The sequence below is a fragment of the Bufo gargarizans genome, chromosome 3 (assembly GCF_014858855.1).
Source record: "Bufo gargarizans isolate SCDJY-AF-19 chromosome 3, ASM1485885v1, whole genome shotgun sequence".
NCBI classification, from domain to species: Eukaryota; Metazoa; Chordata; class Amphibia; order Anura; family Bufonidae; genus Bufo; species Bufo gargarizans.
Window position 1 is genome coordinate 451,216,485 of NC_058082.1, and position 27,502 is coordinate 451,243,986.

Sequence of the window (27,502 nt, forward strand, 5' to 3'; positions counted from 1 at the left end):
ACTATTAGTTCTGGGCGCCGCTCAGTTCACCCGCTGTGGCCCCCGGTAATTTCAACATTCAGAGCAAGGAGGAAGAGACACCAGTGTCTGTCCTTCCCCCTGACAGCAGCGCTGACCAATCACAGCGCAGAGAGAGGGAGTTGTTTTTTTTCTCCCTCTCTCTGCGCGGTGATTGGTCAGCGCTGCTGTCAGGGGGAAGGACAGACACTGGCGTCTCCTCCTCCTTGCTCTGAATGTTGAAATTACCGGGGGCCACAGCAGGTGAACTGAGCGACACCCAGGACTAATAGTAAGTGCACTTAGATCCCTGGGCGCCGCTCTATGCAGCATACTACTAATAAGTTAATATTCTTTGGACCCACGAAAGGTCCTCTTTAATTACATTCATTGGTGATGCAGTGCGCCCCCCCCCCCCCCCAAAGCCTCATCTTCCCCCCCCCCCCCCCCCCATTATCACTGGCCACAAGTCCCCCACCCCCATTGTTATATGGTGACCACAGGGTCCCATCCCCTCCATTGGTGGCAGTGGCAGATTACACTGCTGGGGCTCAGATCGTTACCATGGCAGCCAGGACGCTACTGGAGCCCTGGCTGCCATGTTCAGCTCCCTGCTGCTGTGTGCACAGAGCACAGGGCAGCAGGGAGATGTGTAAGATCCTATTCACCCTGATAGAGATCTATCAGGGTGAATAGCACAAGGGATGAAAAGATCCAGGTTCTAGTCCTAAGGGAAGAAATGGTTAGTAAATAAAAAGTTAAACAAAAAAAAACACCAAAATACTAAGTTTAAATGGCCCCCTTCCCAGTTTTACATATAAAATTTATAAACAATAAAGAATTAACATATTACATATCGCCACGTCCCAAAAAGTGTGAGCTATTAAAATATAAAAAAATATTTCCGCTCGGTGAAGGCCGTAACAGAAAAAAAACCTCTAAACCACGCAATTCGCCATTTTTAGTCACCTTGTCCCCCAGAAGATGTCCCTGGATGTGAGAGGTATGTGGTGCTGTTTTCTCCTATATGTAGTGCTGGCTCACTACTGTGACCTGCGTCTCATCTTCTCAAAGTCCTTTTTTTTTTATTATATGCATTTTAAATTTGGCGACAAAAAAATGTAATTTGGCTCCTAAATTTTTTAGTTTAGGAGCCAATGGCTCTTGGTCATTTTTTTTTGTCTGGAGCACTGCACTGTGAATGGACAAAGGGGGCAACTAACTCTCCTTAGGGAGAGAGCACCTTAATCAGTGTGAGGAGACTTTTAGGCCATACATGCTCCTCTGGAATTCTGGGAGGGAAGAAATGCAAATGAGCTCTTAACAAGCTTTGCCTCTAATGCCACCAGATATAAGTCAATATTCAGCTCTTAAAATAAGCCTTGAGACATGACTTGGATATTAAATAAGCCAGCACCTCATGTGCAGATAGCTGTTTCGGACACAGGCCTCCTACCCAGTTGCTCTGCACTGATGAGGGGCAATCACCCCGAAACAGCTGTCTGCAGATGAGGTGCTGGCTTAGTTAATATCCAAGTCATGTCTCAAGGCTTATTTTAAGAGCTGAATATTAACTTATAGGATAGCTGCCTTACATCTAGTGGCATTAGAGGCAAAGCTTGTTAAAGGATAACTGTCGCACTTAGACCCTAATTTCAATTTTCATATATGTACTTACTAATAACATGATATTCCAGAATCAGTTACTATTAGACTGACTTACCCCATATTTAATTAGATTCAGCCCTTAGCAACCAGTCTGCATAAAACTGCAATTTCACTATTCAGTTAAGATAGCCACCACTGCCCTCACCCTGAGGCTAATGCCGCCTGCCCTCACTAGCCAGTAACAATAGCCCCCCAAAAGTGTCAGTAACCAGAGCCCTCCCCCCCTAAAGGGTTAATCTCCTGAAGCACAAAGGGGTCCTCTTACCACATGTTGCTTTCATTTATACACTGAGCAGATGGCAGATCTCTCTTCCCTGGTCTGCGCTGCTTCGAATCTGCATTGTCCCAGTCTGCTGAGTGAGGGAGCGTCTGCCAAGCGCAGGGACAAGGAGAAGTGCACACAGCCCAGGCACTGTTATCAGCTGCTGGGGAGGATCTGGCTTTAATCATTTACTTACAGTCCCTGGCTGTCTGTAATCTGACCTTGCACGCTGCGTGCTTCTGCGTCCTCGTCCTTCAACACATAGACGGACCATGCCTAGCAACCTGATTTTAAGCACAGGTAAAAATAGGCAGTACAGGGAACAAAACTGGAATTAAGGAGTAATTGAGTACACAGTGAATAGTTGGAATTGGGCCTCCAAAGGCCTCATTGATTTTTATCCACCCTGGTAAGTTACTCTCGTGCGAGCTATGCTTTGCTTTGATCCATGTGTGAAGCCGGTTCGTGCTTTATTATTAAAGAGAAGTATACTCTATAGAGGCTTTATTAGCTGCAGTCCCATAGATTTCATCCCCTCGGTTCCTGGAAATATTTAAAGAGCCGTTCATACACACACATGGCCATTTCTACCCGCTTGCTCTAGGACCAGGAGATTTATGTGGTATAGGCCGGTGTCCCCAGCTGTTGTAGCTCAGCCTTTGACACTTGCTCTCATTTTGGTATGTGCCTTTTTAAAAGGGAAAGTTTTATTTTTTTAAGAGAAGGAGTTCAGCTGTTGAGAAGTTTTGGCCCAGGCTGATGACCAGACGTGTTTATTGGCTTTGAGCACTTAAAACGTGGCTCACAGCCCAGAAATGTAAAGTACATTCTTGCAGGGAACAAATGTTTCTTTTCCAATATCACCAGGATGATGATATGGAGAGATTGACCCCTGACCTCTGTAGGGGCAGGAAAACAGAGAGGTTAAATTGCCCTGCCCCGCACCCTCTTCAGTGTTTTCCTGACCCTATAGTGGAAAGGACAGAAAAAAGGCCTCTCTGGTCGTCGGGGAGGTAAAGCCTGATTTTTATCTACCTGAGCAGTGTGGACTCACCGGGGGCCGGGGTCTCCCTTGACCCAGGAATCGCTGTGAAGAACTCCTGCTCGCTGGTGTACGGGGACTAAAGCTGGGCAGGGGAGAGAATGCGGACTTCGCATCAGTGGCGGATCCAGAGCCTGCTCTCAGGAGGGGCACTTTCAGATTTTTTTTCTGTCAGCCGCCACAAAACAATGGTGCTTATAGAACAGACTACACAGTGTAGCGGTATACTGTATATTGTGGGGCACAGTGTACGCTATATGTGTATAACAAACATATTTCACATGAAAACTTGGCTTGGCCCTTGGGGATCTCGGACACCACTACAACACTTTGGCCGGGGGCTCGGCGGAGCTGATGTGTTTTATCCTAATGAGAAAGATTTCATAATAAGGATTTGGAGAATGGGCAGAGGGACAGCAGAGCAGGGAGAGGCTGGTGCTGCTACTAGGGGGTCATACCATGGGGGAGTAATAAAGCCCACCATAATGCCCCCCCAGTAGAAATAATTCTCCTTATAATGTGACAGTGCAAAAAATACCCCCTTGTAATGCCCTTAGTTGAGCTAATGTCCCCATAGTGCCCCCATAATGTGCCAGTATAAAATACCCCTATATAGTGCCCCTAGTAAATGCCCCCATAGTGCTCCACACCCTCTTTCCTTCTAGTGCCCCCCATAATGTACCAGTATAAAATGCTCCAGTAGACGCCCCCAGTGTCCCCCATAATTTGCAAGTATAACATACCCCTTCTTAGTGCCCCCCGTAAATGACCCCATAGTACTCCTCTCCCCCCTTCCCCATAGTACCCAAGTATTAACAGCCCCCCCATGTGGCAAGTGTTAACGCCCCCCCCCCCCATGTGGCAAGTGTAACGGGCCCCCCCCCCATGTGGCAAGTGTTAACGGGCCCCCCCCCCCATGTGGCAAGTGTTAACGGGCCCCCCCCCCATGTGGCAAGTGTTAACGGCCCCCCCCCATGTGGCAAGTGTTGGAAGAACAAGATCACAACAACTAATGAAGCTGTCGGTGAAAACCTAAAATCTATATTGGCAGTACATCTTAAAGGCTCCCAGAATCAGGTGGCGAATTTTTTGAGCCGAAAAACCCTAGACCAGGGAGAATTTCTCTGGATTCAGCGACCATTCAGCCTCATAGTAGAGAGATGAGGCTCTCCAGTCATAAACCTATTTGACTCAGGGTTAAACACAAAAGTAAAGAAATTCAAAACCCAAGAGACAAACCGTGGGCAGTAGATGCTTTCTCCCTTTCTCCCTTTCCACTCTTAAAGCCACTAGAAAAAAGGTAACTTTTACGTTTTATCAAAAAATATGGAAGAGATTCTGCTCCTGGTGGGGACAAGGCAATCGGCTTCAAATATACAGAATATTTCAGATTTTCTGCAACAGGGGTTAGATTTAGGCCTGCGTCCTTCGACCCTGAAGGTGCAGGTTTCAGGCCTAAGTGCCTTCTTTGACTCAGATCTAGCTAAGTACAGGTGGATTAGGAGATTTTTCAGGGCCGCTTAAGACCTTTTGTTAGACCTAGAATCCCAACTTGGGATCTAAACATTAGTACTAAAGGGTCTAACAAAAAGTCCCTTTGAGCCGTTAGAGGATGTGTCAGTTAAGATGCTCACGTTCAAGACAGTCCTCCAAGCCATAGCCCCCCCCCCCTTAATTAGGTAATCTGGTAGGTCTCCTATCTTGCCGTCATGGTGGTGAAATGGGAAAAACTGAATTAGACTTACCGGTAATTCCTTTTCTATGAATCCACCATGATGGCACAAAATTCCCACCGCAAAAAAATATATAACATGCTTAATTATGTACAAAAAAAAAAGGACAGACAGATTATATGTTGGTCTCTCTTATGGTTATACTTAAAGTAAATTTTGTTTAAGGGTATACTAAAAGAAAAGAAAGGGTGGGTATATAGCTAAGGTGAAGGGATACGGGGAGGGGAGGGGGGGGGGCCTGACTGCTGCTATTCCCCTCAGTCAACTGTTGGAAAGAGCCACAGCGCTTTTTCGAGCGATGCACCCTCTTCCTCAGCTTGTGACATCGCATCCATCAGTCATGTGGCTTTTCTGCAGCTGAATCTGAATCAAGTCAATGGGATTGAGCTGCAGTACCAAGCACAGCCATTAGACAGTGGGTGGCGCTGTACTTGGTATAGAATGAAGAGGTCACAGTGCCTGGACTAAGCTACTACACTCATGATGAGATTAAGCATTCCTACATTTGTCATGATAAAGGTCAATAAATTATTTTGCCTTGTGTAATCTTATGTTTGATCTCTTACAGGATATGTATTTAACCATTTAGCTGCCAGGACAGTTTTTACAAACCAAATTTGAATTACAAAATGAAAAGATCATTATATACCCCCATGGAATTTCTGGATGTGGACAACTGGCACATTGTGAGATTTCCACCCAGCACTTTACACTCATGGGCGCCAGCGTGCAGTTTAGAATTGTATCAGAAATGCAGTAAAAAAAATATCAGGTTTCTGGCCCAAGCAGAACCTGAAACACACAACACCTAGAACTAAAAGATCAAGATGTGTAGAACTCGGTCATATCCCTTATGTATATGTCTACATGCACGTCTAAATATGTCCTTGCATCACTGAGCTTTTAACAAATTGCACTAATCAGTGGTTCAGTGGGTATTCGTGAGGAATAACATAAAATATTTGTAGCCGGCAGTTTTTAGCAGTTTTCAGCCTCTTTCACAATACAGTATGTCGATTTCAGTGTTTTGCGGTCCGTTTTTCACTGATCCGTTCAGTTTTTTTGCTTCCGTTGTGTTTCCGTTTCCGTTCCGTTTTTCCGTATGGCATATACAGTATACAGTAATTACATAGAAAAAATTGGGCTGGGCATAACATTTTCAATAGATGGTTCAGAAAAAACAGAACGGAAACGGAAGACATACGGATGCATTTTCCGTATGTGTTACGTTTTTTTTGCGGACCCATTGACTTGAATGGAGCCACGGACCGTGATTTGCGGGCAATAATAGGACATGTTCTATCTTTCAACGGAAATACGGAAACGGAATGCATACAGAACACATTCCGTTGTTTTTTTTGCAGAACTATTGAAATGAATGTTTCCGTATACGGAACGCAAAAAACGGACCGCAAAACGGAAAAAAGGTAGTGTGAAAGGGGCCTTCCTCTGTGCTTGCTGAATATCTAGTTTGCAGTTAGTTCTCTTAGACATGGTGGGTGGAGACTATATGCATCTCTTGCACACACAGAAAGTAGAGGAGAATCTCCTCCCTATCATTCTCTTACTCGCTCAGAAGCAGCTCCAGGATATTGGAGAACATTACAGAGAAGTACTGCCCTGTATGGTTTTGAATGAAGCACTTGTACTAAGCTATAACCTATGTTGCTATGCAGTCTTTCTTTGTCTGTGCTTGTTTCCTGAGTCCCTGCTCATTCCTCCTCCTCCCCTCTCCATAGACTTACATTGACATATTTAGTATGGTTCTCCTGCAAAGATGACCGATCTTAGATGGGAAAAGCAATAAGCAGGGGGGCCTGGCAGACAGCTGATAACAGGAGAGCTAGACATTTCTCACTGATAAAACATACTACAGAGTTTCTTGGGGTCGCTTGTTTTCTTGATTTATGCACAGTTGTGTGAAATATTAGTGACCGTTTCTGTGATTTTTTTTTTTTTAAACGGTTTCATTGCTAATGTCAGCCAGCTACATAACGATTTTTCTGATGACCGAAACTCTTTAAAGTAGGAATCCCACACGTTTTTTTTTTATTCTCTGACCTGTTAGAGTACATGATGTAAACTGTAGCTAATTTAATTGTCTTACCAGTGACTGTATTTGTGAGTTATAACCTCCCTTGTGGTCCTCTGATGTCTCGTGTGACCAACACTCTGACTTTCCAAAAAACACAGCAGCTTATGTGTGGACAGGAAGCCATTTTCTCTATGTATTTCTATGGGAACCTCAATGTCAGTCTCATAGGAATGAATGTAGAAGTAACTGACTTTCTGTCCTCTGTCAGACCAGCACATGACACAGCTGAGGCCCAGAAGGGAGGTTATAACTCACAAATACAGTCACTGGTGAGAAGATTACCTTCCCTACAATTTACATCATGTACCTTTCTAATGGTCCAGAGAATAAACATTTTTGAGAGTGCTTCTTTATTTTATATATTAACGAAGAAATGAGCAATAATTTTCTTCCTGTGTTTTAATAGGTATTATGCAGTTCTTTATCCAATGGTATATCCTATGAAGATAACTGGAAACCGGGCAGTATTGGCTATAGCGTATGTGTGGCTGCATTCCCTCATTGGATGCCTTCCACCTCTTTTTGGTTGGTCGTCGCTAGAGTTTGATCACTTTAAATGGATGTGCGTAGCCGCATGGCACAAGGAAGCTGGGTACACCGCCTTCTGGCAGATATGGTGTGCTTTGCTACCCTTTATCACTATGATGATTTGCTATGGGTTCATCTTTCGAGTGGCTCGCATAAAAGCACGAAAGATACACTGTGGAACTGTTATCGTTGTACAGGATACTTCCCAAAAGAACGGGAGGAAGAATTCCAGTACTTCGACATCGTCTTCGGGAAGCAGGAGGAATGGATTTTCCAGTGTTGTCTATTCTGCTAACCAATGCAAAGCCTTCATAACTATACTGGTTGTTATTGGGGCCTTTGTGCTTACCTGGGGGCCTTACATGATTGTTATTAGCACTGAGGCCTTATGGGGGAAAAACAGTGTTTCTCCTGTGATAGAGACTATGGCTACATGGCTATCCTTCACAAGTGCAATTTGCCACCCTCTTATTTATGGACTTTGGAACAAAACGGTACGTAAGGAGCTTCTCAGCATGTGTTTTGGCAACCGGTACAGAGATCCCTTCCATCAGCAGCACAGAACATCACGGATGTTCAGCATTTCTAATAGGATAACAGGTAATAGCAGGAGTACAAATGGGTGCAAAATCCAGCCCATAGTAATATGTATGACAGCAGTATTCATCTGTATCCTTATGTCATTTACTAGATCTTGGATTATCCCCACATCTGACTGCCCTGATAGCAAGTGGGAAGGATTCAGAGAACCAAAGCACTACAACAAACACTGGTTTCAGCTACTCCAACGATTCAGGCAAGTTGTTTCTATGCGGTCTTGTATGTATTTTAGTGATCTTCATTAGATTGGATGGTGTGTCGGCTGAGTTCCCTCTAAAAGTGCATCCAATTACCGGCTATAAAACCAGGGCTGTGGAATCCATAAGCCAGTCTTCCAACATGGACTCCGACTCCTCTATTTCTCCACACTTCAGTTCCAACCACTGAAAACTGACTGCAGCTACACAGCCCTGCTACTTATCCTTCTTCTTTGATGAATTAAAGGGCCCTTAATTCATTCCTTTAAAATTCCTTTAAAGAGCATCTGTCAGCAAATTTGTACCTATGACACTGGCTGACATGTTACATGTGCACTTGGCAGCTCAAGACATCTGTGTTGGTCCCATGTTCATATGTGCCCACATTGCTGAGAAAAAGTTTATTATATGCAAATGAGCCTCTAGGAGCAACGGGGATGGTGTTGTTGCACCTACTCTGCAACTGCCGCGCCCCCTACACTTTGATAGGCCCAGGCATGATGATGATTCCACTGCCTGGCCCTGTCAATTACAGTGACAGAGAGAGCTGAGAGTCTAGGAGTAGCGGCAACGCCCTCATTGTGTCTAGGGGCTCAATTGCAGATATTAATATATCATTTTTCTAAGCGATGTGGACACATCTGAACATGGGACCAACACAGATGCTGCCAAGCGAAGTGTCATAGGTACAAATCTGGTGACAGATGCCCTTTCAAGGGGACATCTGAATTCAGCAAGTGGTATTTATCATGTTAATACAAGGCACTTACTAATGTATTGTAATTGTCCATTTTACCTCCTTTGCTGGCTGAATTCATTTTTCCATCGCATTATACACTACTCGTTTCCATGGTTATGACCACCCTGCAATCCAGCAGTGGTGGCTGTTTTTGCACACTATAGGAAAAAGTGGTGGCCTGTATGCACTCATGTGGTCCCGGCCACCAGAGAGGCCAGCACCTTTTTCTATACTGTGGAATGTAGGAGTGCACATAGGAAAGTGCTTTTTCCTATAGTGTGCAAGCAGACTGCAAAGCCAAGGGCTTGGAACTGCTGATGTGCAGGGAAAAGTAAAAAGAAAAAGTCCTAAACCGTTGGAAGGAAGGCAGAAGACAGACCGTTACAGGGGTTGTGCACCTTTGGAGGGGGCTTTGGAAGACATGCGAAGGGGAGCATACATACCTGCTGCTTCCCATCCCTGGCTCCTTCTCTTTCCTTGGCTTCTCCACTCAGCTCCCAGGATGTACATTTCTGTTTTGACACCACCGCCGCAGCCAATCGCTGGGCACAATAGTGACCTGCTCTCTTTGCGTCACCTCAAATGGTCACATGACACAGTGGGGCAGGTCACCTCTGCAGTGGCATCAAAATGGAAGTTTACATCCTGGGAGCTGAGCCTGAGATTGATAGAACATAATCTATATTGGTATCTAAACTTTCTAAAAGCTCTTAGGAAAGCAAATATGCAGCACGCTATCCATAACCAAATTAATTCTACAATAATATATGTCCAGCTCCAGCTTGCATGTGTTCTCTGGGACACAGGAAATATATTTCTTGTTAGAGTATGAGTATGTGATGCAGGACTGGCCCTGACTCCATTATACATACAGCATCCTAGCCAGGTCTTCCGGTGCCACAATTGTCAGTAACGTACGGGAGCTGGAAGTCCTCTGTCAGGCGTTTCCATGTTTACTGGACTTTGACGGGTAAATGCTTTACTTCAGGAAATCTTATTTGAAGGGCATGTCATCTGGACGGCGTAAATCCGGTGTTCTGTTTAATGTCAGGTTTGAGGCTTTATTCTGCTTACGGCTTTATCCGACAATATTCCAGTATTAATATTTAAGCATTGATGGACTGTTTCAGGATCAGGGGAGGGAAGCTCGGCAGCTCCACAGATAGAACGTGCCTCAGATAGCTCCTTAAAGGTGTCTTCCCATCCTAGAAAGTGGTGGCTTATGTTTAGTATATGACCAATTAGGTTCTGACTCCTGGTATCCGCATCCAACTTCAGAAAGAAGGGACTGGATCATTGGTTTAGAGCTGCAGCCCCTGTTTTTCTCATCACAGCAGTGCCCCTCTCCCCAAATGAATGGAGAACACTGCAAAGCCCAGGGGCTTGGAACTGCAGGGAAAACTAAAAAAGTGGTAAACCATCTCTGAGCCAGGGAGGGAGGGCAGAAGACAGACCCTTACAGGGGTTGTGCACCTTTTGTAGGGGGCTTTGGCAAACCCTCCTCTTTGTTATGCATGCTAAGGGGAGCATACATACCTGCTTCTCAGCCCTGGCTCCTGGCTCTCTCCTTTTGGCTTATCCACTCAGCTCCCGGGATGTAAATTTCTGTTTTGACGCCACCGCAGCCAATCGCTAGTCACAATGGTGACCTGCTCTCTTTGCGTCATGTCAAATGGTCATGTGACACAATGGGGCAGGTCACCACTGCAGCTGCATCAAAACAGAAGTTTACATCCTAGGAGTTGAGCGGAGAAGCGAAGGAGCCAGCACCATGAAGCAGGTAAGTATGTAGGTCTGCCAAAGAGGGCGGTTTGCCAAACCCCCCTTCGAAAGGTGCAAAACCCCCTTAGTGATTTAACATCTTACTGAGGATCCCTCACTTTATAGGATGAGAATAACACTTTAAAGGTGACCAGATTTTATCACTAGGACTCCTACCGATTTATAAGTACATGGTTCTTGAATCCCGTATTCCTCTTAACCGGCATGGCCACAGTGAGAAGGCGTTTTGTGGTAAAATTACTTTTTTCCTCCTCCTTTTGGATAGGTACTGATGTCATGCTACTTGACGACGGCAGCTCTGACAGTGCCCAGCACACTCGCATCCTCTATTCTAGACGGAAAAGTTCTGTTACTTTTGAAGATGAAGTAGAACAAAAAAATGGTAAGATATTTTTTTTGTTCCACAATGTGGAAGTTGGAGGCTGATATTAGGCATTTCTCCTTATCCCAGTACTGATGAACCTACACTGTTCCAGCTTATGTACATGGACAGTGCCTTTATCCCATATCAAACAAGGAAGGGGTGCCTGAACCTACGTTCAGTCCTATAAAATGAATAGAATGAAAGGAATCTAGTATGTGGCATGTGCCTTATTTATTATGTGTTTTAGATCCTTTTTACTCCCATATCACCACAAAAGGGAAATGGCTAATAGGATTATTCACGGAGTAGTATGCCACATTCCTTGACTTAGAAATTCAGGCAACCTACAGCAATATGGATAAATCTTCTCCAAGGGTAGTTGAACACTGCTTACTACTGGATGTGAATCGGGAAGGGTTCATAGAGGCGTGTTCTCCGCTCAGGGCCTCCCCTCTATGAGCCAGAGTGCAAAAGTGCTGTGGTAGACCTGTGTGGCATAATGCTTCTTTCCTAACCCCTTAACACAAAAGCATGTACGTAATCAGTGTTAAGGGGCTATATGGAGCTAGCTCACTCGCTGAGCTCTCTCCATACCTGGTTGGTTCCGGCTGTGTAGTACAGCCGGCACCCAACCACAATGACCAGGATCAGTGATGGCTGAGATCCCAGTCATTTAACCCCTCAGATTAAGCAGCCTTCCGATCAGCTCCCCCCACAGCGAAAAACTTGGAGTTCCTATCGTTGCCATGAACGTCAGGGGCTCTGTGGAGGTTCCCAGGCCTGCCATGACTAACTGCCTGAAAAGCAGTGATTGAGGCACTGCTCGGAAGGCAATCTCTCAGAATCCCATAGACTGCAATAGTATTCTCTTGCAGTCTATGGAACAAGCGATCATAAGATCACCTGTTCAAGTCCCCCATGGGGGGCTAAAAGCTACTGTGTAAAAAGTAAAATAAAAATAAAAATCCCAATCTTTATATACATTATCTCACAAAAGGGAGTACACCCCTCAAATTTTTGTAAATATTTTATTATATCTTTTAATTAGACATCACTGAAGATATTACTCTTTGATACAATGTAAAGTAGTCAGTGTACAGCTTGTATAACAGTGTAAATTTGATGTGCCCTCAAAATAACTCAACACACAGCCTTTAGTGTCTAAACCGCTGGCAACAAAAGTGAGCACACCCCTAAGTGAAAATGGCTAAATTGTGCCCAATTAGCCATTTTCCCTCCCCGATGTCATGTGACTCGTTAGTATTACAAGGTCTCAGGTGTGAATGGAGAGCAGCTGTGTTACATTTGGTGTTATTGCTCTCACACTCTCTCATACTGGTCACTGGAAGTTCAAATTTAACTTGCCAGAACTGACCCATTCACACATGTTGTGACACTTTTACTATGTTGATTTCTAAAAGGTCCAGGGGACCGCTGGTTGTCTCTTAGATACATGTGCTACTAGTTTTGTCAACTTAAAATATAACGTTTATTTTCTCGTCATAAAATCATTCCTCTAATTTTAGTATAGTTTAATTTAAAACGGTCAGCTGCGCTACCCTAGAGACTGCTGAATAGACAAATAGACACCCGCTAAGTGATCTGTGGCGGTACGGATCAGTACTGTCAGTACCCTTTGGACTAGAATCTTCTAGATGGTACAACTATTCTAATGCAGCCAGATCCAGGGTGCGCATACTGTTTCAAAACTTTTAACATGCTGCCCCCCGACATGTTTCACCAACTCATTGGCGTCTTCGGGGGTTGCGGGCAGTCTGCTAGTGAGGGAGGGGGCAGGAACCAGATTTTAAAACCTCCCCTGTTGTGATGTCTGTCGCTTTTAGCTACTAATAAACTACGGTACTTTGTTGCGATGTTGAGACTGTTATGCAATCGTAAGGACGGTTACATCTACAGCTGTTCGTCTCAGCCACTCCTTTCTTTCTGCTCCAATCATCCATGCTTACCCTCTGCTCATGCGCCGCAACTTAAAGCTGCGTCCGTGCTTCTATCTTTTCTGCGCATGACTTTGGACTTGTAGGATTTCTGAAATGGAATATACCTACTGCGCCTGCGCTACAACTCTGAGATGCACGAACTCCTCAGGCTCCTTCTGTGCAGGTATACGGACTTGTCTTCCATACCGCTCCGACCTATGTCTGCGCATGCGTCAGGACTTGTACCTCTTTGCTCGTAAGTAGCCTCTGATGCGCACGTTCACGGACTTAGCTGAATATATAAGAATTACCTGTATGCAGTGCGCTTGCCCGCATACTTATACTTTCATTTCATTTGGGTCTTGATTCTGCCCATGCGTCAGAACTTAGGGCCGAGAGCATCTCTATCATCTATACTGCGCATGTCTTTACACTTCAGCTTTATTAGAGAGGTAGTCTTTTTTTTTTTTATGCGCTTGTCCTCATACGCTGCCACTAATGCGCACGCTCATAGACTTAGATGAATATATACGAATTTCCTGTGTGCAGTGCGCATGCCTGTATACTTATATTTTTATTTAATTTATGTCTTGTCATTTAGTTTAGATCTTGATGTATTCTGCCCATGCGTCTGAACTTGGTACTGAGAACGTCTGTACTGCGCATGTCCTTGCACTTCAGTTTTTTCAGAGGTAGAATCTTTGTGCGCATGAGATCGAACTTATATTGGCGCTAGAGTAGATTTTGCTGTTACAATTGCGCTTGCGCTGACACTTTGAGAGTAGGGGAATTCTTATCCATCATTGCGCAGGTCCTTGGACTTAGCCAACATGGAATTGCTACTTCTTATTACGCATGCGCTCAAACTTCTGCTACAACATTAGTAAAGTGTTGGGCTGCGCATGTTTTCGAACTTGGTCTGAATCTAATAAGTGTCTTCTGTGATATCCATATGTCAGTATTATAAAACTAGTATTTACCCTTTCTCTCCTGTCTGCACTTAATGTCTTCTGCCTATGCATATACTTAGGCTTCAGCACAGGTCAAATATTCCATCTATGCTTTGCATATTTTAGAGCCTTTATCAATACGGATTAGGATAGCCTATTTGACATGCCTTTATACTCTAGAAATTATGTTGTTATATATATTTAGTTTTATTATTTTTTCCAAAATAGATTTGTTCTTATCTACATATTTTACTACACTAGGTAGGGCTGGATTCCAGCACAGGCAATGACACTGACGACAGTGAACCTCGATCCGTCATCCCAGGAATGCGACATTCTACCGCAGGGTTCATAGGCAAGTCTCCTTTTTATCTTTTATGTTCCATACTATTATAACTTTTAATAGGTTCTTCATTACCCTCCCATATTTTTTACTGTGATTATTAATTTGAAAACTAGTTATTGTATTCAATAATTCAACAGTGTAAATAATAATCTCTATATTTTATCCTCAATTATCAGAGAAAGGATGCATCTGTAAAGCCTTCGTTTAGTCCATATGGGGCTAAACTTTTAAGACGGTAAATCCATCTTGCTTCTTGTTGCTGCAGTTTTCTATCCAAGTTGCCTGTTCTCGGACCTAATGTCATTTTTTGGATCCCCCAGAATTTAAGTATGTGGCTATTGCCAAGCCTCACGTCCTATCTTAAAGACATTAAGGATACACTAACCAAGCTCCAGGAAATACCGGTCAATAAGAACACCATGATCGCCAGCTTAGATGAAGAGGCCCTGTATACTAGTATCAGACATGATTTAGGACTACAAGCAGTAAAACACTTCTTAAGTACAAAGGGTACACACTATTTAGAGCACAATCAATTTATTCTGTCACTTCTTGAGTTTCTATTAACACACAATGATTTTAATTTTGAGGGGAAAAAAAAATATTTACAGATCACTGGGACAGCGATGGGGACGGTTTGTGCACCAAGTTTCTCAAATTTATTTTTAGGATGGTGGGAGGTAAGGATGGTATTCGCAGAAGAACAATTTGAATTCACCAAACACATCACATATTGGGGTCGATACATCGATGATGTACCGTATTTTTCGCCCCATAAGACGCACTTTTTCTTCCCCCAAAATGGGGGAGAAATGCCCCTGCGTCTTATGGGGCGAATGCTTGCAGTTTTACATCGCAAGCTGCGATGTACGAGCGAGCGGGGATTCGGGGAGGGACTGGGAGGAGGATCTGGGGGCTGGCAATAGCAGCGGGGCGGTTCAGTCAGTGTAGTATCCCCGGCCCTCCGCTCCGGTATACTAAAATAAGATGTCATATCCAAGTAATACTTATTAAACATGCCCCCTCAGTCCTATTACTACCTTACATCCTAATCGCTGCTGTAGAATTCCACAGATCCCCCCCCTGTAACAGTGCCGTCCACAGATCCCCCCCTGTAACAGTGCCGTCCACAGATCCCCCCCTGTAACAGTGCCGTCCACAGATCCCCCCCTGTAACAGTGCCGTCCACAGATCCCCCCCCTGTAACAGTGCCGTCCACAGATCCCCCCCCCCCTGTAACAGTGCCGTCCACAGATCCCCCCCCCCCCTGTAACAGTGCCGTCCACAGATCCCCCCCCCCCTGTAACAGTGCCGTCCACAGATCCCCCCCCCCCCTGTAACAGTGCCGTCCACAGATCCCCCCCCCCCCGTAACAGTGCCGTCCACAGATCCCCCCCCTGTAACAGTGCCGTCCACAGATCCCCCCCCCCGTAACAGTGCCATCCACAGATCCCCCTGTAACAGTGCAAGCCACAGATCCCCCCCATAACAGTGTCTGTCATCCACAGATCCCCCCCATAACAGTGTCTGTCATCCACAGATCCCCCCCATAACAGTGTCTGTCATCCACAGATCCCCCCCCATAACAGTGTCTGTCATCCACAGATCCCCCCCCATAACAGTGTCTGTCATCCACAGATCCCCCCCCATAACAGTGTCTGTCATCCACAGACCCCCCCCCATAACAGTGTCTGTCATCCACAGATCCCCCCCCCCCATAACAGTGTCTGTCATCCACAGATCCCCCCCCCCCATAACAGTGTCTGTCATCCACAGATCCCCCCCCCCCCATAACAGTGTCTGTCATCCACAGATCCCCCCCCCCATAACAGTGTCTGTCATCCACAGATCCCCCCCCCCCATAACAGTGTCTGTCATCCACAGATCCCCCCCCCATAACAGTGTCCGTCATCCACAGATCCCCCCCCCATAACAGTGTCCGTCATCCACAGATCCCCCCCCCATAACAGTGTCCGTCATCCACAGATTCCCCCCCCCCCCCATAACAGTGTCCGTCATCCACAGATCCCCCCCCATAACAGTGTCCGTCATCCACAGATCCCCCCCCCCATAACAGTGTCCGTCATCCACAGATCCCCAGTAGTAGTGCCATCCACAGACCACCATTAGTTCCAAACCCACCAAACACACAGCACACCTTTTGGTTAAAAATATTTTTTTTCTTATTTTCCTCCCCAAAAACCTAGGTGCGTCTTATGGGCCAGTGCGTCTTATAGGGCGAAAAATACGGTACTTGGCTTATGGGAGAGCACAGAAAAACACTTTTATGATTTTGTGGCAAAACTCAATAACAATACATTCACGGTGGAGATAAATAAAAGCACGTTTAATTTCCTTGACCTTACAATCAACCTGGGCAGCAATGGCAGTGTAGAAACTAGAGTATACAGGAAACCCACATCAACAAATTTCCTGCATTGGGAAAGCAACCATCCATCTACACTAAAGAAAGGCATCCCAATAGGACAATATTTATTTACGAGCAAAACAAAATTGCTCGACAACTGAAAGTTTGGAGCAAGACTGTAAACTGCTATACAGCAGATTTAGGTCTAGAGGTTATCCTAAAAAAGTACTGCTTTATGCATATAACAGAGCGAAGAATATGAGCAGGGTCCATCTACTTAAAAATGAAAAGCACATGATCACTAGTAACAACAACCTAATACGATGCATAGGTACGTTTTGACATCCAACATGTCAAAATTAGGAATATTTTAAGACGACCTTGGCACATTCTGCTATCAGATGAAGAGCTGAGCGAAGTAATTCCCACTAATCCGGCTATCACCTATAGAAGGGGTCAGAATATAAAAGAAAAACTAGTACATAGTCATTTCACACGACAACGAAAAGACACTGAGTACTTGGTTAACCACCCAGGGATCGTATCCGTGTGGCGACTGCATCTTCTGTCAGAAGATGATACCAGGAAAAGAATTTCTGAATCCGGTTGACAACAAAAAATATAAAATAAAGGCATATATAAATTGTAAATCGACAGGGGTGATCTACGCCATCCAATGCAGATGCCCGAAACGATATATAGGGAGAACCACACAAGAGCTCAGAAGGCGTATATCCAAACATCTTAGCTGTATTAATACAGATTCTGACACAACCCTTTCAAGACATGTACAAAGTCAACACAATGGTAATGGCCACATCCTTAAATTCTGGGGGATCCAAAAAATGACATTAGGTCCGAGAACAGGCAACTTGGATAGAAAACTGCAGCAACAAGAAGCAAGATGGATTTACCGTCTTAAAAGTTTAGCCCCATATGGACTAAACGAAGGCTTTACAGATGCATCCTTTCTCTGACAATTGAGGATAAAATATAGAGATTATTTACACTGTCGAATTAAATACAATAACTCTAGTTTTAAATATCACAATAAAAGATATGGGAGGGTAATGAAGAACCTATTAAAATTATAAATAGTATGGAACATAAAAGATTAAAAAAGAGACTTGCCTATGAACCCTGCGGTAGAATGTCGCTTTCCTAAGATGACGGATCGAGGTTCGCTGTCGTCAGTGTCATTGCCTGTGCTGGAATCCAGCCCTACCTAGTGCAGTAAAATATGTAGATATGAACGATTATTTTGGAAAAAATAATAAAACTAAATATATATAACAACATAATTTAGTATGAAGGCATGTCAAATAGGCTATCCTAATCCGTATTGATAAAGGCTCTAAGATATGCAAAGCATAGATGGACTATTTGACCTGTGTTAAAGCCTATGTATATGCATAGGCAGAAGACATTAAGTACATACAGGAGAGAAAGGGTAAATAACTAGCATTATAATACTGACATATGGATATCACAGAAGACACTTATTAGATTCAGACCAAGTTCGAAAACATGCGCAGCCCAACACTTTACTAATGTGGTAGCATAAGTTTGAGCGCATGCGTAATAAGAAGTAGCAATTCCATGTTGGCTAAGTCCAAGGACCTGCGCAATGATGGATAAGAATTCCCCTACTCTCAAAGTGTCAGCACAAGCGCAATTGTGACAGCAAAATCTACTCTAGCGCTAATATAAGTTCAATCTCATGCGCACAAAGATTCTACCTCTGAAAAAACTGAAGTGCCAAGACATGCGCAGTACAGACGATAGAGACGTTCTCAGTACCAAGTTCGGACACATGGGCAGAATACATCAAGATCTAAACTAAATGACAACAAGACCTAAATAAAATGAAAATATAAGTATATACAGTCAGGTCCATAAATATTGGGACATCGACACAATTGTAACATTTTTGGCTTTATACACCACCACAATGGATTTGAAATGAAACAAACTAGATGCGCTTTAACTGCAGGCTGTCGGCTTTAATTTGAGGGTATTTACATCCAAATCAGGTGAACGGTGTAGGAATTACAACAGTTTGCATATGTGCCTCCCACTTGTTAGGGACCAAAAGTAATGGGACAATTGGCTTCTCACCTGTTCCATGGCCGGGTATGTGTTATTCCCTCCATTATCCCAATTACAATGACCAGATAAAAGGTCCAGAGTTCATTTCAAGTGTGCCATTTGCATTTGGAATCTGTTGCTGTCAACTTTCAAGATGAGATACAAAGAGCTGTCACTATCAGTGAAGCAAGCCATCATTAGGCTGAAACACAACAAACCCATCAGAGAGATAACAAAAACATTAGGAATGGCCAAAACAACTGTTTGGAACATTCTTAAAAAGCAGGAATGCATCGGTGAGCTCAGCAACACCAAAAGACCCGGAAGACCACGGAAAACAACTGTGGTGGATGACCGAATAATTATTTTCCTGGTGAAGAAAACACCCTTCACAACAGTTGGCCAGATCAAGAACACTCTCCAGAGAAGACTTCTGCAGAGTGAATACCACAAGATGTAAACCATTGGTGAGCCTCAAAAACAGGAAGGCCAGATTAGAGTTTGCCAAACTACATCTAAAAAAGCCAACATCCTATGGACAGATGAGACCAAGATCAACTTGAGTGATGGGAAGAGAATAGTATGGAGAAAGGAACTGCTCGTGATCCTAAGCAAACCACCTCATCAGTGAAGCATGGTGGTGGCAGTGTCATGGCGTGGGCATGTATGGCTGCCAATGGAACTGGTTCTCTTGTATATATTGATGATGTGACTGCTCCCACTTGGTCCCTTAACAAGTGGGAGGCACATATGCAAACTGTTGTAATTCCTACACCGTTCACCTGATTTGGATGTAAATAGCCTCAAATTAAAGCTGACAGTCTGCAGTTAAAGCACATCTTGTTTGTTTCATTTCAAATCCATTGTGGTGGTGTATAGAGCCAAAAATGTTACAATTGTGGTGATGTCCCAATATTTATGGACCTGACTGTAGGCATGCGCACTGCACACAGGAAATTCGCATGTATTCATCTAAGTCTATGAGCGTGCGCATTAGTGGCAGCGTATGAGGACAAGCGCATAAGATTCCACCTCTGTAAAAGTTGAAGTGTAAAGACATGCACAGTATAGATGATAGAGATGCTCTCTGCCCTGAGTTCTGACGCATGGGCAGAGTCGAGACCCAAATGAAATGAAAGTATAAGTATGCGGGCATGCGCACTGCATACAGGTAATTCTTATATATTCAGCTAAGTCTGTAGTCTGTGAGCGTGCGCATCAGAGGCTACTTATGAGCAAAGAGGTACAAGTCCTGACGCATGCGCAGACATAGGTCGGAGCGGTATGGAAGACAAGTCTGTATACCTGCGCAGAAGGAGCATGAGGAGTTTGTGCATCTGAGTTGTAGCGCAGGCGCAGTAGGTATATTCCATTTCAGAAATCCTACAAGTCCAAAGTCAAGCGCAGAAAAGATAGAAGCACGGACGCAGCTTCAAGTTGCGGCGCATGAGCAGGGGGTAAGCATGGATGATTGGAGCAGAAAGAGAAAGGAGTGGCTGAAACGAACAGCTGTAGATGTAACCGTCCTTACGATTGGATAACATCGCAACAAAGTAGTTTATTAGTAGCTAAAAGCGACAGTGACATCGCAACAGGGGAGGTTTTAAAATCTGGTTCCCGCCTCCTCCCTCACTAGCAGACTGCCTCCAACTCCTGAAGACGCCAATGAGTTGGCGAAACATGTCGGGGGGCAGCATGTGAAAAGTTTTTAAACGGTATGAGCACCCTGGATGTGGCTGCATTAGAATAGTTGTACCATCTAGAAGATTCTTGTCCAAAGGGTACTGATCCATACCGCCACAGATCACTTAGCGGGTGTCTATTTGTCTATCAGCAGTCTCCAGGGTAGCGCAGCTGACAGTTTTAAATTAAACTATACTAAAATTAGAGGATCGATTTTTATGACGAGGAAATAAACGTTATATTTTAAGTTGACAAACTAGTAGCACATATAGCTAAGAGACAACCAGCGGTCCCCTGGACCTTTTGTAAATAAACAATGGAAGTTCAAATTGGAACCTTTATGGAAAAGAACTCTGAGGATCTGAAAAGAAGAATGGTTGCTCTACATAAAGATGGCCTAGGCTAGAAGAAGATTGCCAACACCCTGAAACGGAGCTGCAGCACAGTGGCCAAGGCTATACAGCGGTTTAGCAAGACAGGTTCCACTCAGAACAGGCCTCGCCATGGTCGACCAAAGAAGTTGAGTGCACGTGCTCAGCGTCCTATCCAGAGGTTGTATGAGTGCTGCTAGCATTGCTGCAGAGGTTACAGGGGTGGGGGGTCAGCCTGTCAGTGCTCAGACCATATGCCGCACACTGCATCAAATTGGTCTGTATGGCTATTGTCCCAGAAGGAAGCCTCTTCTAAAGATGATGCACAAGTAAACCCGCAAACAGTTTGTTGGAGACAAGTAGACTAAGGACATGGATTACTGGAACCATGTCCTGTGGTCCGATGAGAGCAAGATAAACTTATTTGGTTCAGATGGTGTCAAGAGTGTGTGGCGGCAACCAGGTTAGGAGTACAAAGACAAGTGTGTCTTGCCTGCAGTCAATCATGGTGGTGGGAGTGTCATGGTATAGGGCTGCATGATTGCTGCCGGCTGTGGGGAGTTAGTTTTTGAGGGAACCATGAATGCCAACATGTTCTGTGACATACTGAAGCAGAGCATGATCCCCCTTTCTTCGAATACTGGGCTGCAGGGCAGTATACCGACATGATAATGACCCCAAACACACCTCCAGGACGACCACTGCCTTGCTAAAGAAACTGAAGTTAAAGGGAACCTGTCACCAGTTTTATGGTGTCCTAACTAAGGGCAACATAAATAAGTGACTGATTCGCTTAGCAAAATGCTGGGTCACTTTCTTTAATTGACCCAGTCAATCTGCCAACATCTTGTATTGAAAAGCTCCAGCTGATAATGATGAGTCTTGAATATTCATGAGCTCCTGACTCTCCCCGCCCACCTGCTGCTGAATGACAGTTATTTTCCATATGAATCAGCAGCAGGTGGGCAGGGGAGTGGCTATAGCTCTGAATTAAATATACGCTGGACTCAATGACATCACGCTGGACTCGAATCGGCTCATTGGCATGCGGCATCTTTGTGTGTATATTATGAGGTAACCATCTGTCACACCAGTAAGTGAATACATCTAAGGCACTTTTTAGTAGTTAATGATTGTATATAATTAGTTAGATTATAATCTAATGTCCACATAACAGGTTCCCTTTAAAGTTGCTGGACTGGCCAAGCATGTCTCCAGACCTAAACCCTATTGAGCATCTGTGGGGCATCCTCAAACTGAAGGTGAAGGAGCACAAGGTCTCTATCCATCAGCTCTGTGATGTTGTCATGGAGGAGTGAAAGAGGATTCTATTGGCAACCTGTGAAGCTCCATGCCCAAGAGATTTAAGGCAGTGCTGGAAAATAATGGTGGCCACACAAAATATTGACACTTTGGGCACAATTTAGCCATTTTCACTTAGGGGTGTACTCACTTTTGTTGCCAGCAGTTTAGATATTAATAGCTGTGTGTTGAGTTATTTTGAGGGCACATCAAATTTACACTGTTATACAAGCTGCACACTGACTATACATTGTATAAACGTGTCATATCTACAGTGTTGTCCAATGAAAATATATAATAAAATGTTTACAAAAAATATGAACTTTTGTGAGATACCTGTATAAAATGAATTTCTGTTGTCTGTCTGTTCTTTATAAATGATCAATCTGCACCAAATTTGGCACGTAGGTAAATCAGATGTTAGAAAGGTTTCAGCTCTCTAGCACCTACTGTTCTTGATATATTCACAAAAAAGCAAATATGACATCATCACATGACCCGTATTAGCCAATAGAAGCTCACAGGTCCTTCATGCTTTGACTGACATTCACACAGTCGCTAGTGTTGAGATCCGAAGCCGCTTTGGTCGAAATTTTGTTTGAATGCTGTACGGAGATCAGATGGGATCCGCAGAGGTGAAATAAGAGAGACTTCAGTGAATAACATCAGACTTTGGTTTTTCAACTTCAAAACAGTTTTAAAACTGGGATCCAAAGTCGACTTTGGTACCTAAATTGTTTTCAAGTTGAATAATTGTTGTCCGACGTTATTCAACAAAGTCTTGTGTGACTTTTGGAGATAACAAATTTTACCTCGCTGGAGCCCATATATTTGAATGCTCTAAGGAGACAGGTCTCCTTACAGCATTCAAAGTTTTTACTGTAGCGACTTCGGATCTGTGATCCGAAGCTCGCTTTGCTCAACGCTAACAAGTTGGTCAACAGAATCTTGCAGGTCCTTCACTCTTAGCCTCACCAGGTTTACAACAACCCAGCCATTTTTCGTCACCGTTTTTGGCGCTCTGTGGATATCGCCATTGTAGGGCACTGTGCATGTCACTGTTATGGATGCCATTTTACTGCCTGAAAAAAGTCTGACCCATATCAATATGTATCAGACTTTTCCCTGCCATTCATGAGCGCAGCACGCGCTGTGAACTGTACAGGCAGTGCAGCGATGCTGCTGGAGCCTGTAATAACCCAATGCTCCTGATATTGATGACTTATCCTTCGGATAGGTCATCAATATTAAAATCCTGGAAAACCCCTTTAATTGGTAATGACATTGATACTGTGTTTTATTTTTTTTATAATGTATGTTGAAATACACTTGTGTCCGCAGATGCTAAAAAGGCCCCAGCTGAGGAAACCCCATCTACAGTATCCTTAGAATCCTTTGCCTGCAGTTTGGCCAAAACAATTGAGATGGATGCAAAAATCTGCTTGTTTGGAGAAGATGTGTTGCATACCCTCTCCAATGTACAGCCCCTGCCTGGGAATTCTGGGATGAACCGAGGCAGCAGAAGTCATGCCATCCAGAAGCAAAGGCTTGTACTGCAAAGTATCGAGGAAGGAACCACATGACCTACTCAATAATACATGCGCAGTGATCATAAGGAGGCCTTGACCGAGAAAGTATTCATAAAGCATGTATTTTAGGCAAAGGGAAATCCATTACTGGTGCCATCTCCTTTTCTCCGCCACTTTCATATATTAGAGAGCAGAATGACCTCTCTAGCGCTGTATAGTAAAATTTGCTCTTTGCCTACACTAAGTGTTAAAGAGGCTTTGTCAGCATGATCAACCCTATTAAACCAGACATAGTGCCTGGTAGGGCTCATCATGCTGATTAAAACAATACCCTTCTTTTGTCTGTATGCTAAACAGCTGCAGAAATGTCTGCGTTTGTATTCATATGCAAATGAGCACATTTGAGCATCAGGGGGCGGGGCTGAACCCTTGGAGCAGTAATATGTATGTTAGCTTTCTGAGCAGATTTCAATGTGATAATGCAATGGTATGTAATTTATATATGTACATGCTAGGAGCCAGATCTAGGACACAGTTCTGCCCTCAGCATGCTCATGTCTAGTCCTGTCAATCAGAGGGGAGTGTGCAGAGCTCAGGGTGTGGAACAAAGCAGTGCTCCAAGGGTACAGCCCTGCCCCCTGGTGCTCAAACTTGCTTATTTGCATATGAATACAAATGCAGATATCTCTGCATCTATGTAGCATACAGACAAAAGAGAGGTATAGTTTTAATCCGTATCATAAGTCCTACCAGGCAATATGCCTAGTTTAATTGGGCTCATCATGCTGACAGAGCCTCATTAAGCTTTTTTTCACACTTGAGCTAAAATCTTTTGGCAGGCCGTTCCGGCAGAGGAGCAGCCTGCCAGAGTTCTTCGTAGCCAGCATAGCCAGATACTACCTTCCCCCGTCAGAGCACATTCACCATAATGGGATCCCACCTGTTTCAGTCAGTAGGGCCAGGAGTCCCGGCACTAATGCTGGAAACAGGCCGGATCCCATTGTAGTCAATGGGCTCTGGCAAGGAAAGGTAGTATCCGACTATGCCGGATACAGTGAACTCCACCAGGCTGTTTCTCTGTCAGAACAGCATGCTGGAAGATTCTATCGCTAATGTGAAGGTAGCCTTATATACCAGTAGTATTGTATTGGAGACGATAATCCATTTTGTTACTTTTGTATGGGATTTTTACATTTTTGGTACTGGGTTTTGCTTTGTTATATATAAACTTGTTTTAGTTTTCAATGAGCACAACACACTTTTTTTGTACTTTTTTTTTCTAGTTTATACAAATACCGTGTTTTCTTTTTTTTTTATAACACTAGAGCTTTTTGTTTACATCTATTTATATTTTTTTATACCTACTTAATTATTATTTTTTTAAATATATTTTCTGCCTTGAAAGTACTATATATTTTTTTTTTTTTAGCAAGGAAAATTATTCTGAGTTTTCACTACTTTTCAAGTGCTTGCTCATGCTTCCATGGTGCTGTCAGTGACCTATAGATTTAGAAAGTCTAAAAGTCATTTGAGTTCGTCATCTGTATCTCTGTATCGAACTGAAGATTTTATTGTATTGGGCCAGAAGAACAGCTGGCAATTTGTCTTGAAATGGGGTACTTCATGAGCATTTCATGGCCAACAAAGTAAAAGTTGGGTTTAATACTAAAGCTGCTAGTATGTGTGAGAATATAAATATATATATATATATATATATATTATATTCCCGTCCATAATGTGCCAAATTTGGATTTAGATCCTATTCACAACTGCCCAATTCATCTGAATGGAGCTGGCGTGAATCCAGGTGCTTGCTGCCCAAACCCTAGGGTAAATCTGATTAGACATTTGGGTGCCAGTCATTAAACCTTTGATCATCTTTATTATTGGACCTACATCTGTGTCCTAAATGGCTCTGCTTTTGAAGGATCATATAGGTATGGGTTCTACTTGGTATAATTGTAAGAGGTTAAAACCTTTGAAGGGTGAATTTAAGGACCCCTGGTCTTAAAGTATGAAGGTGTGGATTTTTCACAAATCTGTATTTCCATTTAGTGATGAAGTAAATGTGGAATTTCTACTTTAGCTGAGCTGTCAGTAATTATACGTTTTACACATTCAGTAGCTGTCGGCTGAAAAATCATTTAGCGCTCAGCAATCTCTTCAGACTCCCCAGTAGACGTACATCTTTGATTTAGCCAAGTGTGCATGTGTTGTCAGTGGAGAGACTTCTGGCAGTGGCTTATCTCCTGGGAGAACAAAAGGTTCAGGTGAAAATATTCACTTCGCCCGATCCTTCTTTCCTCCGACATCATCCGTCGTACACATACACATTAGACTGTTTTCCGAACCCACCATTCGGCCAACGATACACTAATGTGAATGGGGACATTTATATTATTGCCGGATAACTATAGCATTCCTAAGAACATTCCAGGTATTACTGAACCAGGAAAGATATAGCTTGTGTATGCGCAATGTTTGTGCGTATGCTTTAGTGTCTTATAAAACCCGCCAGGACTGCTGACTGTCAGGCGGTGCCCCCTAGCTGTCAAATCTGTGTGGTAAAATTTCTAATTTAATCAGTGTTAATTCAGCTAGAAATATTGGGTGATACATTTCAAATTTATGTTTTTATGCTCTGTTTCCAAGATAGCGGACAGAGAGTTACTGCACTTACCATCCGGGTGCTGTCCAAATACATCGCCCAGACTGAACACTGGCCCATTCAATTGCACACATGTTCTATATTTGTATAACATATGGCTCTATTCACATCAGTCTAGTTTTACGATTGGTGCGTGCGCTGGCCCGTGATGCCCTGACTTATACCTCTGAATACCATACATTGGTATTGTTGGCCAAAGGGTCACAAAAAATATACAGTAACACGTGGTATGCATTTCTTTGCTTAATCCCTCTGCACAGAAAATGCATTTATTCCAGCTGAAAATTAAAGTATGCTGGTGTGCATCAGATAAGTGGGGCCCAGTGTGAGCATAGCCTTAAATGGGTATTTCTAATATAGCGTATTGCAAGGGTATGCCATTAATTTATGATCCGTGGGAATCGCACTGATCCTGATAACAAAGGGTCCCCATCGTTGCTGTATAGCTGCGGCCTTTGTAAGTTATTCGTGCAGAGAGACACTCCTCTTCGCTGTGCATGGAACTGCAGCATTTACTTGACTGGAATTGTGCTGCTAGGATGCCGCTGTGTAGGGAAGATCAGATTACACCACTTAATTTGCAGGATTGATGGGGATTCCAAAGGGCCGGTTCCCCTACACATCATAAAGTGATGGCATATCCTAGTAATATCCCACTACTTTACAAGTTGAGAATAAAATATATTAGATACAGCAGTGTGTAATGAGGAATGGGGTGACATCACTTCTGCTAAACTGCTCCTTCAGTTTTCTTCTTGCGCAGTGCTAATACAGATATGCAGTCACTTTATGATTGGTGGGAGTTGGACTTTTAGGACCCCTACCAATCCGGAGAATCGGACCACAACATTGGTCTAGTGCTCCGTCCCCTTCTGAGTTTGCCCTTAGTAAGTACTCACTAAAATGGAGCTGCGCTGTAGTTCCCTGTACGTCACATGGCAGGGGTAGCACTGTGTAGGGAAAAGCAGTGAAGGAGCTGCTGCATAAAATTAGCTGGGTTCCCTTAAAGGGGTTTTCAGTTTATAATTATTTTTAAGCAAGTGCCTGCAGCCTGCCTGCTGAAACAGAAGCTCCATACTTATCTGCTCCCCACCGCGCTACCTCCGCAGACTCCATCTACTGATCCTCGCACTGTCTACATCTGGTTTTGCATGGTCAAATGCATCGCTCCAGCCAATGACTGGCTTCAGCGATGATGTGGCCGCAGCAGCATGTTATCGTTGAAGCCAGTCGTTGGCTGGAGCCGTGCGTGT

General features: G+C 43.8%; 1 protein-coding gene across 4 annotated transcripts in view; it reads left to right on the forward strand.

Annotated features, from left to right (window-relative positions):
• Nucleotides 1-23,947, forward strand: part of GPR161 (G protein-coupled receptor 161) — a 45,532-nt gene extending 21,585 nt beyond the window's left edge. For 3 of the 4 annotated variants that reach the window (XM_044283560.1, XM_044283558.1, XM_044283559.1), the window contains exons 3-6: nucleotides 7,204-7,925; nucleotides 8,017-8,121; nucleotides 10,909-11,025; nucleotides 23,394-23,947. In XM_044283560.1, coding sequence (XP_044139495.1) covers nucleotides 7,204-7,925; nucleotides 8,017-8,121; nucleotides 10,909-11,025; nucleotides 23,394-23,635 — 1,186 coding nt within the window. In that variant the 3' untranslated portion in view covers nucleotides 23,636-23,947. Of the gene's footprint in view, nucleotides 1-7,203; nucleotides 7,926-8,016; nucleotides 8,122-10,908; nucleotides 11,026-21,927; nucleotides 22,138-23,393 lie in introns of those variants that run through there. The other variant, XM_044283561.1, reaches the window with a different exon arrangement.
• The last annotated feature ends 3,555 nt before the right edge of the window (nucleotides 23,948-27,502 follow it).